This window comes from Bufo bufo, chromosome 2, assembly GCF_905171765.1.
Source record: "Bufo bufo chromosome 2, aBufBuf1.1, whole genome shotgun sequence".
In the NCBI taxonomy this organism is placed as follows: Eukaryota; Metazoa; Chordata; class Amphibia; order Anura; family Bufonidae; genus Bufo; species Bufo bufo.
The window spans coordinates 291,311,082-291,324,962 of NC_053390.1; the positions used below are offsets into that span (position 1 = coordinate 291,311,082).

General features: G+C 42.6%; 1 protein-coding gene across 4 annotated transcripts in view; it reads left to right on the top strand.

Moving 5' to 3' along the window:
- The window catches only part of MORC2 (MORC family CW-type zinc finger 2), a 119,834-nt gene that overhangs the window by 42,539 nt on the left and 63,414 nt on the right, over positions 1 to 13,881 (top strand). For all 4 annotated transcript variants that reach the window (XM_040416716.1, XM_040416717.1, XM_040416714.1 and 1 more), the window contains exons 8-11: positions 6,391 to 6,550; positions 6,660 to 6,771; positions 12,073 to 12,198; positions 12,576 to 12,655. In XM_040416716.1, coding sequence (XP_040272650.1) covers positions 6,391 to 6,550; positions 6,660 to 6,771; positions 12,073 to 12,198; positions 12,576 to 12,655 — 478 coding nt within the window. The remainder of the gene's footprint in view (positions 1 to 6,390; positions 6,551 to 6,659; positions 6,772 to 12,072; positions 12,199 to 12,575; positions 12,656 to 13,881) is intronic.

The window sequence follows — 13,881 nt, forward strand, 5'->3', positions numbered from 1 at the left end:
GTCTTACTCTTTTTTTCCTGGCTTTTACCTACAACCCCCTCCTTCTCCAAGGGTTGGCGGTTTCCTCTAGCAGCCCTGGGTTTTTGCCTTTTAAATAGGGCGCTTAACTTCTTCACCTGCCTTGCAGTGAGGGGAGACCTGCTCCCTTCACATGTGAGCCTTGCTATGGCTTCCCTCACTCGTTTGGCTTCCAGTACTTCCTTGTTTCATTTCTCCTCTGGCCTGTCAGGGGTTGGCTACAGGTTTTTTCGCTCTTTGGGTCTGAGACAATTTAGAGCGTTAGGTAGTCCCAACACGCGGTGCTGTCCTAATTTTTTCTCCAGCCCTTGGCTGAGCTCGGTGTTCCCTTTTGCCGCATTATTGCATTTGGGATTTTCTTCCAGGCATTTTTCCTGGGGTGCTGACAGTCTTCACTGATTCTTCCTTGAGGTTTCTTCCTTGTTATGGAACCTCTTGCCCATTCCGTGTTTTCTCCTGTTGGGTCACATGGTTCTCCCGCACCTGTATGCCCAACAGGTGGCATGGTTGTTCTTTTCCCACCCTCGGGGACTGCTTTTGGACGTCCCATGGTGCTGTGTCCCCCAATGCCATGCACGAGAAAAATGGATTTTTTGTACTCACCGTAAAATCCTTTTCTCGTAGTAGGCATTGGGGGACACAGATCCCACCCTATGTTTTTACTTCCGATTTTCCGGGCTGGTCTCTTGATCTTTCCCGGTACGGGAGTTGTTGGTTCCTTGCTTTTTTTCTCTCTCCTACTGCTTTTGGTACAAATTGAATAGCCTTGTGCCTGTGGAGAGGGTATAGCCCAACGGGGAGGAGCCAACACTTTTTGTGTCTAGTGCCTCCTAGTGGTAGTTGGACATATACCCATGGTTCTGTGTCCCCCAATGCCTACTACGAGAAAAGGATTTTACGGTGAGTACAAAATATCAATTTTTTCCGCTAACTTGTGCCAAAAAAAAGAAAATTCTAGGAACTCTCCATGCCCCTCACGGAATACCTTGGGGTGTCTTCTTTCCAAAATGTGGTCACTTGTGGGGTATTTATACTGCCCTGGCATTTAAGGGGACCTAAAGCGTGAGAAGTCATTTGGAATCCAAATGCGTAAAAAATGCCCTGTGAAATCCTAAAGGTGCTCTTTAGAATTTGGGCCCCTTTGCGCACCTAGGCTGCAAAAAAGTGTCACACATGTGGTATCGCCGTACTCAGGAGAAGTTGGGCAATGTGTTTTGGGGTGTCTTTTTACATATACCCATGCTGGGTGAGAGTAATATCTCTCTAAAATGACAACTTTGTATAAAAAAATGGGTAAAGTTGACTTTTAGAGATATATTTCTCTCACCCAGCATTGCCCTACTTCTTCTGAGTATGGCGATACCACATGTGTGACACTTTTTTGCAGCCTAGGTGCCCAAAGGGGCCCAAATTCTAAAGAGCACCTTTAGGATTTCACAGGGCTTTTTTTAGGCATTTGGATTCCAGACTTCTTCTCAAGCTTTAGGTCCCCTAAAATGCCAGGGCAGTATAAATACCCCACAAGTGACCCCATTTTGGAAAGAAGACACCCCAAGGTATTTCGTGATGGGCATAATGAGTTCATGGAAGTTTTTATTTTTTGTCACAAGTTAGTGCAATATTAGACTATGTAAGAAAAAATAAATCATCATTTTCCGCTAACTTGTGACAAAAAATAAAAACTTCTATGAACTCACTATGCCCATCAGCGAATACCTTAGGGTGTCTACTTTCCGAAATGGGGTCATTTGTGGGGTGTTTTTACTGTCTGGGCATTGTAGAACCTCAGGAAACATGACAGGTGCTCAGAAAGTCAGAGCTGTTTCAAAATGCGGAATTTCACATTTTTGTACCATAGATGTAAACGCTATAACTTTTGCGCAAACCAATAAATATACACTTATTGCATTTTTTTTATCAAAGACATGTAGAACAATAAATTTAGAGACAAATTTATATATAAATGTAGTTTTATTTGAAAAATTTTACAACTGAAAGTGAAAAATTCAGTAAATTTCGATTAATAACAAAAAAAGTAAAAATGTCAGCAGCAATGAAATACCACCAAATGAAAGCTCTATTAGTGAGAAGAAAAGGAGGTAAAATTCATTTGGGTGGTAAGTTGTATGACCGAGCAATAAACCGTGAAAGTAGTGTAGTGCAGTAGTGTAAAAAGTGGTCTGGTCATTAAGGGTGTTTAGGCTAGGGGAGCTGAGGTGGTTAATTTTACTTTTCACATTTAACTTTTTAGGCTGGGTTCACACGGGCGTTGCGGGAAAATGTGCGGGTGCGTTGCGGGAACACCCGCGATTTTTCCGCCCGAGTGCAAAACATTGTAATGCGTTTTGCACTCGCGTGAGAAAAATCGCGCATGTTTGGTACCCGAACTTCTTCACAGAAGTTCGGGCTTGGGATCGGTGTTCTGTAGATTGTATTACATAACTGCATACAGACTGCATAGTAAACTAGCGCTGGAGGGGTTAAAATAAATAAATAAATAATTTAACTCACCTTAGTCCACTTGATTGCGTAGTGGACTAAGGTGAGTTAAATTATAATTATTTTTTTTTTAACCCCTCCAGTGCTGTTTTACTATGCATTCTGTATTCAGAATGCTATTATTTTCCCTTATAACCATGTTATAAGGGAAAATAATAATGATCGGGTCTCCATCCCGATTGTCTCCTAGCAACCGTGCGTGAAAATCGCACCGCATCCGCACTTGCTTGCGGATGCTTGCGATTTTCACGCAGCCCCATTCACTTCTATGGGGCCTGTGTTGCGTGAAAAACGCAGAATATAGAGCATGCTGCGATTTTCACGCAACGCACAAGTGATGCGTGAAAATCACCGCTCATGTAAACAGCCCCATAGAAATTAATGGGTCGGTATTCAGTGCGGGTGCAATGCGTTCACCTCACGCATCGCATCCGTGCGGAATACTCGCCCGTGTGAAAGGGGCCTTAACATGCTCAGAATTAGGATTCATACACACGGCCAGGGCCATATTTCATTCCACAAACCATGCTCCACAAGAATTAAAGGAAAATGGAGATAAAATTTCACTTTTTTCGCAGATTTTCCATTTTAATCAGTTTTTTCCTGTAACACAGCAAGGGTTAACAGCCAAACTAAATTAAATATCTATTACCCTGATTCTGCAGTTTACAGTAACACCCAATATGTGGTTGTCAACTGCTGTATGGGCGTACGGCCGAGCTTAGAACAGATGGAGCACAATATGGCTTTTGGAGGGCAGATTTCACTGGAATAATTTTCTGGCGCTGTGTCGCATTTGAAGGTACCCCACAGTGGAAACCCCCAAAAAGTGACCCCATTTTGAAAACTACACCCCCCCAAGGAATTTTTCAAGGGGTGTAGTGAGCACTTTGGCCCAATATGCTTTTCATATAATTTAGAAATCCTTGGCTGTAAAAAAGAAAAATTACATATTTTGCTGAAAAATTTCATTTTAGGCCCAAGTTTTTCATTGTCACAAGGGGTAACAGGAGAAAGTCACCATAAAATGTGTTACCCATTTTCTCCTGAATACGGCATTACTCTATATGTGGTTGTCCACTGCTGTATGGGCAGAACTTAGAACAGATGGAGCACAATATGGTTTTTGGAGGGCAGATTTCACGGGAATAATTTTCAGGCGCAGTGTTACCCTGAGGTACCCCAAAATGTGACCCCATTTTGGAAACTATACCCCCTAAAGTATTCATCTAGAGGTGTAGTGAGAATTTAATTATTTTACAGTATTCATCTAGTGGTATAATGAGAATGTATTTTTACATTTTGGAGTTTGTCTAATTTTCCAAATTATAATTGGCTAATAATGTAATGAAATGTGGAGTGTTAAAAAACTGTGGATTGCATAATAAATAAAAAATGACCAAAAGTGCATAAAAAAGTAAAAAAATTTAAGTTGATTACATTAATAATCTAAGGATGTATGGTAAATGCGGAAACACTGCTTAGTGTCCAGGCTTATCTGGACAGGTGTCACATTGATATATGGTATCCCACCGTATCCCATTCTTGAAACAGACCCTACATCTCTTTTGGGCTCTGATTTTTTTCGCAGTAGGGGGCAACTCTGATGGGCAATGTTATCCTGGGATAATTCTGCTGGCATGACTAGATGACTCTATCCCACTGCTATCCTGGCGCTGCTCTCCAAATATAAAATTTTTAATGATTTGTTCTTGAAAATCAAGATATGTTCCTTGGTTTCCTGCTTTTTGGGACATGACAAGAGAATTCTACAGGGCTACTTGCATAAGTTGGGCTGCAAGTTTCCTTTACCAAATGTAGGATTTCCTGACCGCGCTGTAGGGCTGCAGCATTTCGTCTTCACGGTCCACCCCACCCATATATTTATTGTAATCCTGTATGCAGACAGGCTTACAGACGGTGGTATTTGTGCCGCGGGCATCCATTCGGGGCTAGTGCCAGGCAAAGAGTCTAGTCTACAACTTTGCTGTGGCTCGTCATCACTAGTGTTAGCGGACGATGACGAAATCTGAAACTGTTCTGTCTCGCTTGCACTTTCTGTATCAGAACAGATAAATGCGTATGCCTCCTCTGCCATATACAGTGGATATAAAAAGTCTACACACCCCTGTTAATGTCAGGTTTCTGTGATGTAAAAAAAATGACAAAAATAAATCATTTCAGAACTTTTTCCACCTTTTAATGTGACCTATAAACTGTACAACTCAATTGAAAAATAAACTGGAATCTTTTAGGTAGAGGGAAGAAAAAATATAAAAATAAAATATGGTTCTATAAGTGTGCACACCCTTAGGGCCTCATGCACACGACCGGGTTTTTTTGCGGTCCGCAAAATGGATTTCCGTTGTTCCGTGACCGTTTTTTCTTCCGTGGGTCTTCCTTGATTTTTGGAGGATCCACAGACATGAAGGAAAAAGTCATTTTGGTGTCCGCCTGGCCGTGCGGAGCCAAACGGATCTGTGCTGACTTACAATGCAAGTCAATGGGGACGGATCCGTTTGACTTTGACACAATATGGTGCAATTGCAAACGGATCCGTCCCCCATGACTTTCAATGTAAAGTCAGGAGTTCCTATTATACCATCGAATCTGAGTTTTCTCCAATCCGATGGTATATTTTAACTTGAAGCGTCCCCATCACCATGGGAACGCCTCTATGTTAGAATATACCATCGGATTTGAGTTAGATCGTGAAACTCAGATCCGACAGTATATTCTAACACAGAGGCGTTCCCATAGTGATGGGGACGCTTCAAGTTAGAATATACTGAGAACTGTGTAATAACTGCCCCTTCCTGCCTGGCAGCACCCGATCTCTTACAGGGGGCTGTGATCCGCACAATTAACCCCACAGATGCCTTTAAGGGGTAGAATATATTAGGCTTCAATTAAACAGCCAGTTCTTGAAGTTGATGTGTTCAAAGCAGGAAAATTTTTCAAGTTTAAGGATCTGAGCAAGCCAGTTACTATTAGGGTGCATTCACACGACCGTGTTTTGCGGTCCGCAAATTGCAGATCTGTAAAACACGGATACCGGCCGTTTGCGATCCGCATTTTGCGGACCGCATATGGCCCGCGCTATATAGAGAATGCCTATTCTTGTCCACAACCGTGGGCAAGAATAGGACATGCTCCATATTTTTTGCGGGGCCGCGAAACGGAACAACACCGTGTGCTGTCCGCATCTTTTGCGACCCCATTGAAATTTATGGGTCCGCGCCCGTTCCGCAAAATTGTGTAATGGATGCGTTTCCATTTATACGGTCGTGTGAATGCACCCTTAGAGTCCACACCTCGACAGGCAGGTCACAGCTGTTTTTGCGGCTGGAGGCTTTATCTGTACAGTATAAGGCAGTTTTTTTCACTGCTATGGCAGAGCAGTGTATTTGTAAGACACTGCTGAGGAGAGTTGAACCAACCATTTAGTTTCATGAATTTTGGCAAGTTTTTTTAACCTCTCAACAACCGCCATATCATATTTTTACGGCGGCCGCTGAGGGGACTAATTCTGATATGCTGCCTTTTTATAGCAGCTCTTCAGAAGCAGAAAATAGTGCTACTTGCTCTGCAGTACTGATGCTGAGTCTGTTACTAACAGTTTTAGGCATTTTACGCTGGTAGGAGATCAAGTTGTAAACCGATCGTGTTAACCCCTTAGATGCTTCAGTCAATAGTGAAAGAAGCATAGTGGCCACTACATCTAAGGTGTTTGACAGAGGGAGCACGCTACAAAAAAAAAAATACCTCTTTTTAATGCACATTAAAATTAAAAAGTAAAAAGGTTTGAGGTATATGCTAATAGATAATCCCACATACTAATCTCATTGTGTTTTTTCTTTATCCCTGTTATAGGTGATCGTTCCTCTCCCCACATGGAATTCAAAAACTGGTGAGGCGTTGGCAGACAATATGGAAAAATTTGCTATTGAAACAGAACTAATCTACAAGTATTCTCCGTTTCACTCTCACAAAGAGGTTATGGAACAGTTCAGAAAAATTAACGGAGATGCAGGTAATATACACAGTCAACAATCAGGCTGTATGGAATCATTAAAAAAAAAATTCTTACGAAGTGCACTATAAACCAAAGATAAAATGACATTTTGTTATGATCTTCTTAGGTACACTGGTTGTAATTTTTAATTTGAAGTTAATGGACTCCGGGGAACCAGAGCTTGATGTAGTGTCTGATCCAAAAGATATTCAGATGGCTGGGACCCCACCTGAAGGAGCGTAAGTGAAAAGCTGAAAGTATGTGTAAATTGTGTGTTAGGCTACTTTCACACTTGCGTTCGGGGTTCCGCTTGTGAGTTCCGTTTGAAGGCTCTCAAAAGCGGCCCGAACGGATCCGTACAGCCCCAATGCATTCTGAGTGGATGCGTATCCGCTCAGAATGCATCAGTTTGGCACCGTTTGGCCTCCGCTCAGCAGGCGGACACCTGAACGCAGCTTGCAGCGTTTTCGTGTCCGCCTGGCCATGCGGAGCCAAACGGATCCGTCCAGACTTAAAATGCAAGTCAATGGGGACGGATCCGTTTGACGTTGACACAATATGGTGCAATTGCAAACGGATCCGTCCCCTATTGACTTTGAATGTAAAGTCAGGAGTCCATATTGATATACCATCAGATCGGAGTTTTCTCCAATCCGATGGTATATTTTAACTTGAAGCGTCCCCATCACCATGGGAACGCCTCTATGTTAGAATATACCATCGGATTTGAGTTAGATCGTGAAACTCAGATCCGACAGTATATTCTAACACAGAGGCGTTTCCATGGTGATGGGGACGCTTCAAGTTAGAATATACCGAGAACTGTGTACATGACTGCTGCAGGCAGCAGAGGGCAGACCCCCCCCCCCCCTCCCCTGTATTTAACTCATTGGTTGCCAGTGCGGCAGGCCCCCCCTCCCTCCCCTATATTTAACTCATTGGTGGCAAGTGCGGCCGCCCCCCCCCCCCCTCCCTCCCCTGTATTTAACTCATTGGTTGCCAGTGCGGCAGGCCCCCCCCCCTGTTTTTAACTCATTGGTGGCCAGTGCGGCCTCCCCCCCCTTCCCTCCTAATTAAAATGACCGACCCCCCATCATTGGTGGCAGCGGAGAGTTCCGATCGGAGTCCCAGTTTAATCGCTGGGACTCCGATCGGTAACCATGGCAACCAGGACGCTACTACAGGCACCAGGGGGCATTCATGTACACAGTTCTTTTAGTATATTCTAACTTGAAGCGTCCCCATCACCATGGGAACGCCTCTGTGTTAGAATATACTGTCGGATCTGAGTTTTCACGAAGTGAAAAATCAGATCTGAAAAAAACAGTTATGCAGACGGATCCGTTCTGAACGGATGCAAGCGTTTGCATTATAGGAGCGGATCCGTCTGTGCAGACACCAGACGGATCCGCTCCAAACGCAAGTGTGAAAGTAGCTTTAGAAGGTACTAAACTTTAACCCCTTCCCACCATAAACAATTTTCATTTTTTTCCTCTTCTTCTTCCAAAATCCAGAACTTTTTTACTTTTCCATTCACAGTCAATATAAGGGCTTGTTTTCTGCAGGACAACTTGTATTACACCAGTTACACTACAATATCATATGGGGAAAACATTCTTTGAGGGGTGAAACTGAAAAAAACACAATTCTGTCATTAATTTTAGAGTTTATACTGTGTGGCAAAAACATTACCGTTATTTTGCAGGTTAGCACTAGTACAGTGATACCAAATGTATATAGTTTTTCTTATGATCTACTTCTTTTAATTGAATAAAAAGCTTTTTTTCTGTAGAGGTGGGCAGAGGGAGCCGTCTCTCTCTCTCTCTCTCTCTCTCTCTCTCTCTCTCTCTCTCTCTCTCTCTGTGTGTGTCTCTCTCTCTCTCTCTCTGTGTGTCTCTCTCTCTCTCTCTCTCTCTGTGTGTCTCTCTCTCTCTGTCTCTCTCTCTCTCTCTCTCTCTCTCTCTCTGTCTCTCTCTCTCTGTCTCTCTCTCTCTCTCTCTCTCTCTCTCTCTCTCTCTGTGTCTCTCTCTCTCTCTCTCTCTCTCATGCCATGGTCACTCTTGCCCACCACATCTCAGGTTAAAATTTGATCACGGACACTGCTCTGGATAATCCCTTTAATCCGTTTTACCACACATGTGTTTCATAGAATTTATTAGCATTGGGGCATGAAAATTACAGGCTACCATATTTTTGGACTATAAGGCGCTCCTAGGATTTGGAGGAGGAAAATAAGACCCCTAAATCAGACCCCCCCATTCTTCATCAGACCCCCATTCTTTAACAGACCTCAGATAAGATCCCAAAATCAGACCCCTAAGCTCCATCAGTCTCAGATCAGACCCCTCAACCTTCATCAGCCTCAGATCAGACCCCCCCCCCAGCCTCCATCAGCCTCAGATCAGAACCATTAGCCTTAAATCAAACCACCAGCCCCCATCAGAATTAAATCAGGCCCAATCACCCTCATATCGGACCCCCTATCCCCAATCAGCCTCATATTGGATGCCCCAGCCCCCATCAGCCTCAGATCAGCCTTTCAGTCAGACCCTATAAGCCTCAGATCGCACCCCCAGCTCCACTCAGCCTCGATTCGGATCCCCTAGCCCTCATCAAACCTCAGATCAGACGTTACAAATAAAATAAACTTACCTCGCTTGCTCCAGACGGTGCCAGGTATCCAGGACACACCGCTCCATCGCTTCTTCTGGTTCCTGCTGTGTACTGTGAGCCTGACGGAAGCAGTCATTAGCATTCGGACTATAAGACACACTGCCACTTTTCCCCCTTTTTTTTTTTTTTTTTTGGGGGGGGGGGGGGGGGGGGGGATGTGTGTATCTTACAGCTGACATTGGCTGCTGATGCAAGTAGTTTAATTCCTGAGCCAGCTCCATCGCTATGTTGTAAATGTGTAGCATGGTGCCTCAACGTGAAAATTGCCATGCCATACATTTACAGCATGATGTAGGAGGGGTTAAACGCACAAACAAAACAGACAGACAGGTTGTTAGAAGCTAAACCGAGAGCTACCAAACAGATTAATACAGTCCACTTTATTTGCTCAACCCTTCTAACCTAAACCAAACCATATTCTTCTTACTGCTATGGACTTCTATCAGGGTATGTATTCTAATAAATCTCTCCCCTCTCAAACACTAACTCATTCATCTCTTTACTCTCACTAACTCTACTTAAACTTTCAACTACCCAAATGTCCAACTTAAATGACCCTATATCTACCAAAGAGCTAGATTATATTTTCAGAAAACTAAAATTAGGAAAGGCTCCTGGATCAGATGGCCTAACAGCTATGTATAGTAAAAAAAAACAAAAAAAACTTCCCTCTTTAATAGCATTCTTCAAGGTGCATTCAAATACTCTTAAAAGTATTTTTTAGACGATTACTGTTATCTCAAAGCTCAAGGATCACACTTCCCCTAAAAATTGACTGCTATTTTCTTGTCCAGAAATTAATTTATCTTGATTTTGGATTCCAGACTCATCCAGACATACATTACTTAGCAGTGAAAATGACCCCCTCCCTGGATCCCTTATATGACCAAAATTATCCTTCCTTTATCAAACAATTAACAGGTGACTTAAACTCAGAGATCTTTATCCTGGGTGGGTCAAATTAATGCTATAAAGATGAATACACTCCCTAAAATCTCATACTTGTTTTCCTGTCAATACCATTCCACTTAAATTTTGAGATATCACAGCCTTCCAAAAGGCAATCACCCAATTTATTTGGGCCCAGAAAAGGCCTTGTATTTGTCAGAAGTTATCGTATTGTCCTATATGTTTAGGTGGCTATTCGTTGCCTAATTTTCACAAATATTTTATTGAATCTTATTTGTTCTGGTGCAAAGACCCACTTTTTACTGCTCCCAAAAAGCAAGCTCCTATTACTTTTATTCTTTGTCCCTCTGGAGGCGACTTTGAATGCAGTTTGGGCTCATTACCGACTCCCCAAGTCTCTTGAGAGTTATCCCTAACTCAGGTTAGGGTGGTGGGTACAAGGATTGGTCTCCCTATGGAATTTCGTTTCCAGTCCTAAAATTTATATAAGCCCAGCAGTTTATCGAAAATGCAATCTGTTCCCTCTTCCAGTACATTTGAGATAATATATCAATCTTCCCCTACAAACCTCCAAAAGACACAAAGTTCCCTTTTATGATAAAATGGTAGCAGCACCTTGCCAAGATGGCAGCCTCTTCCTTCTCTGTTGTCAGGAAAGGTAGCCATCAGGTGACTCTGGCCATGTCATCTATTAAAATTCTCCACAGAATGCACTTGGTCTTGAATGTTTTCTTCCCAGTGTCCTCACCTCTTTGTTTTAGGGGATGTCCTGAACTTAGCTCTAGTAGATGGGTCCTAAGGTCGCCTCATTCTGGTCTCATATGGCCCTTCTTATTCCGACAGTCACCAATGGCCAGTCAGGAGGCTGCTAGGCTGACCAGTCACAGGGTCCGGCTTACTATTTGTACTTGCTTTGTGCTATCTCTTGTACTTAACTGTTTCTCACTGCTCTGGTCCTGCATGCTGGCCCCCTTGTGTCCATCTGCTCATGCCTGGATGTTTACTTTCTCCAAGGCATGGGCATAGTCTCCTGCTTCTCTGTCACTGGCTTCGGTGGTGCCCCCTCACATTATTGTTGTCCCTTAGTGCCCCCTCACTATAGTGCTGTCCCTGTACTTTTAATCAAATAAAAACTTAATAAATAGTCCCAATCCCCCAATGAATGGAGCACATGATCTCCAGATTGTGCTGTCTGTTGCTTACCAGGCGCAATGACGTCACTGTGTTATGCCTGTCTGTGCAGGATAGCAAAGGCTGGTGACCAGGGATCGGTACATTTAACTGTCTCTGAGTCCTCAAGACACAAATACATTTGAAATCAGGACTGGTAATTCCCTTGCTTCAAGGGTATACTTAAATGTGGAGGTTCTTCTTACCTCTTGGGTTTTAAGAATTGTCATCTGTGGATTGCTGTTTTGCAACCCTAAACCTTTTTTATGGCGATTCTGATGATGGTACTATATGGTAGAGTAAACTTTTGTCAAGAAAGACGTACTGTAGAGGAATATTGCAGTTCAAGCCCATGGCCATTTCATCAAGGACATGTCTCTAGACATTAGATCGGACAGATACCTGAGGGAATGTGTGGTAATTTACTCCTGCTCCATGCTACTGCATCCTTAGCAGAGGAACCTATGCAAATTGGGGTAACTTAGTCCTTCCAAGATCAGAGAACCAAACTCTGAGAATTGGGACTGTTTATTATACTGTGTAAGCTAACAAAGTAAGCAGTACTTACCTGCTGAATTGCTTGCTTCTCAAGCGCTACAGATCTGGTCTTTCCAGTGGCCATTGCTTACAGGGCTGCAGCGCTGACTGCACATCAGCAGCATGTGTCTGCTGCCAGCAATCCAAAGGTTCTTTTTTGCTTTGGTGTTTTTTGCAAGTGTTTAACATGTTTCGTCCCTGTGTGTGGACTTATGGTTTTGTTTCCTCTCATAAATGTATCTATTTTCTAGGAAACCTGAGAGACGTTCCTTTCGAGCCTATGCTGCTGTTCTTTATATTGATCCAAGAATGAGAATTTTTATCCATGGCCACAAGGTTCAAACAAAAAGATTATCTTGTTGTCTTTACAAGCCCAGGTGAGAAAATATACTGTAAGTTAGACTTAGAAAGTAGAAAATGGGCTTTTACAACACTCAGGCATATGCATGTTTTATTTTTATACGTATCTTGTTAGATTCTGTTCCCATTAGTATTTGGTCTTTTCATCACAGATTCCATCAATTCTGACTGTAAGAAAAGCACAGCTTGCTATGCTATGCTTACAGTCAAGATGATGGAACGTCGATATGCCTCAAAGTAAGTTAATGGGTTTTTTCTTAGCTTTTAAAAAATGTAAACCATGATTCCAGTCTCAACAAATGCAAAATGATCTTTTATGAAATTCTTTTTAACATGAACATTTTAGCATGTGATTTTGTATTATAGTATTTTTACACGTATTGTTTCCCTTCAGAATGTACAGATATACATCAAATCGGTTCAAAACAAGAGCTGAACAGGAGGTGAAGAAGGCTGAGCACATGGCAAAAATTGGTATTGTGGGGGCCATATGGGATCTTGTTGCATTTAAAATGTGAACGTGCATTTTTTATTTCTTGTTGTTACTTAACATTGTTATATATTGTCTTAATTACATGCTAAATACACTTTATCAGTCATAACATTAATCCCCAGCTAACAGCTAAAATATGCATTATCTTGATACCGTGGCACTTGTCAAGGGGATATAGAAGGCAGCAAATGAATAGTTGGTTCTTGAAACTTAAATGTTTAAATCAGGAAAAATGGGGTATACTTAAATGTGGAGGTTCTTCTTACCTCTTGGGTTTTAAGAATGGTCATCTGTGGATTGCTGTTTTGCAACCCTAAACCTTTTTTAGGGTCCATTCACACGTCCGTGTGTGTTTTGCGGATCCACGGATATCGGCGATGTGCGTTCCGCATTTTGCGGACCGCACATCGCCGGCATTCTCATAGAAAATGCCTTTTCTTGTCCGCAATTGCGGACAAGAATAGGACATGTTCTATTTTTTTCGGGATCGGAATTGCGGACACAAAAGTGCGGATCCGCAATTCCGGATCCGGGCAGCACATCGTGCTGCCCCATAGAAATGAATTGGTCTGCAATTCCGTTCCGCAAAATGCGGACGTGTGAATGGGCCCTTATGGCGATTCTGATGATGGTACTATATGGTGGAGTAAACTTTTGTCAAGAAAGACGTACTGTAGAGGAATATTGCAGTTCAAGCCCATGGCTATTTCATCAAGGACATGTCTCTAGACATTGGATCAGACAGATACCTGAGGGAATGTGTGGTAATTTACTCCTGTTATATATTGTCTTAATCACATGCTAAATACACTTTATCAGTCATAACATTAATCCCCAGCTAACAGCTGAAATATACATTATCTTGATACCGTGGCACTTGTCAAGGGGATATAGAAGGCAGCAAATGAATAGTTGGTTCTTGAAACTTAAGTGTTTAAATCAGGAAAAATGGACAAGCGTAATTATCTGAACATGTGTGGGTGTTAATGTTTTGCAGTGGTTAGTACCCTCCAAAAATGGTCCAAAGAAGGGCAACTGGCAACAGTGTTATCAGAGCACAAGGCTCCTTGATGTGTGTGGGGATCGAAGGCTAGCCTGTGTAGTCTGATTTAACAGCAGCGCTAAAAATGTTAATTCTGACTACGATAGAAAGTGTTCGAACACAAGCCCTGAAGACTCTAGGGTAGTTGTGAAACATGCCAGGGAA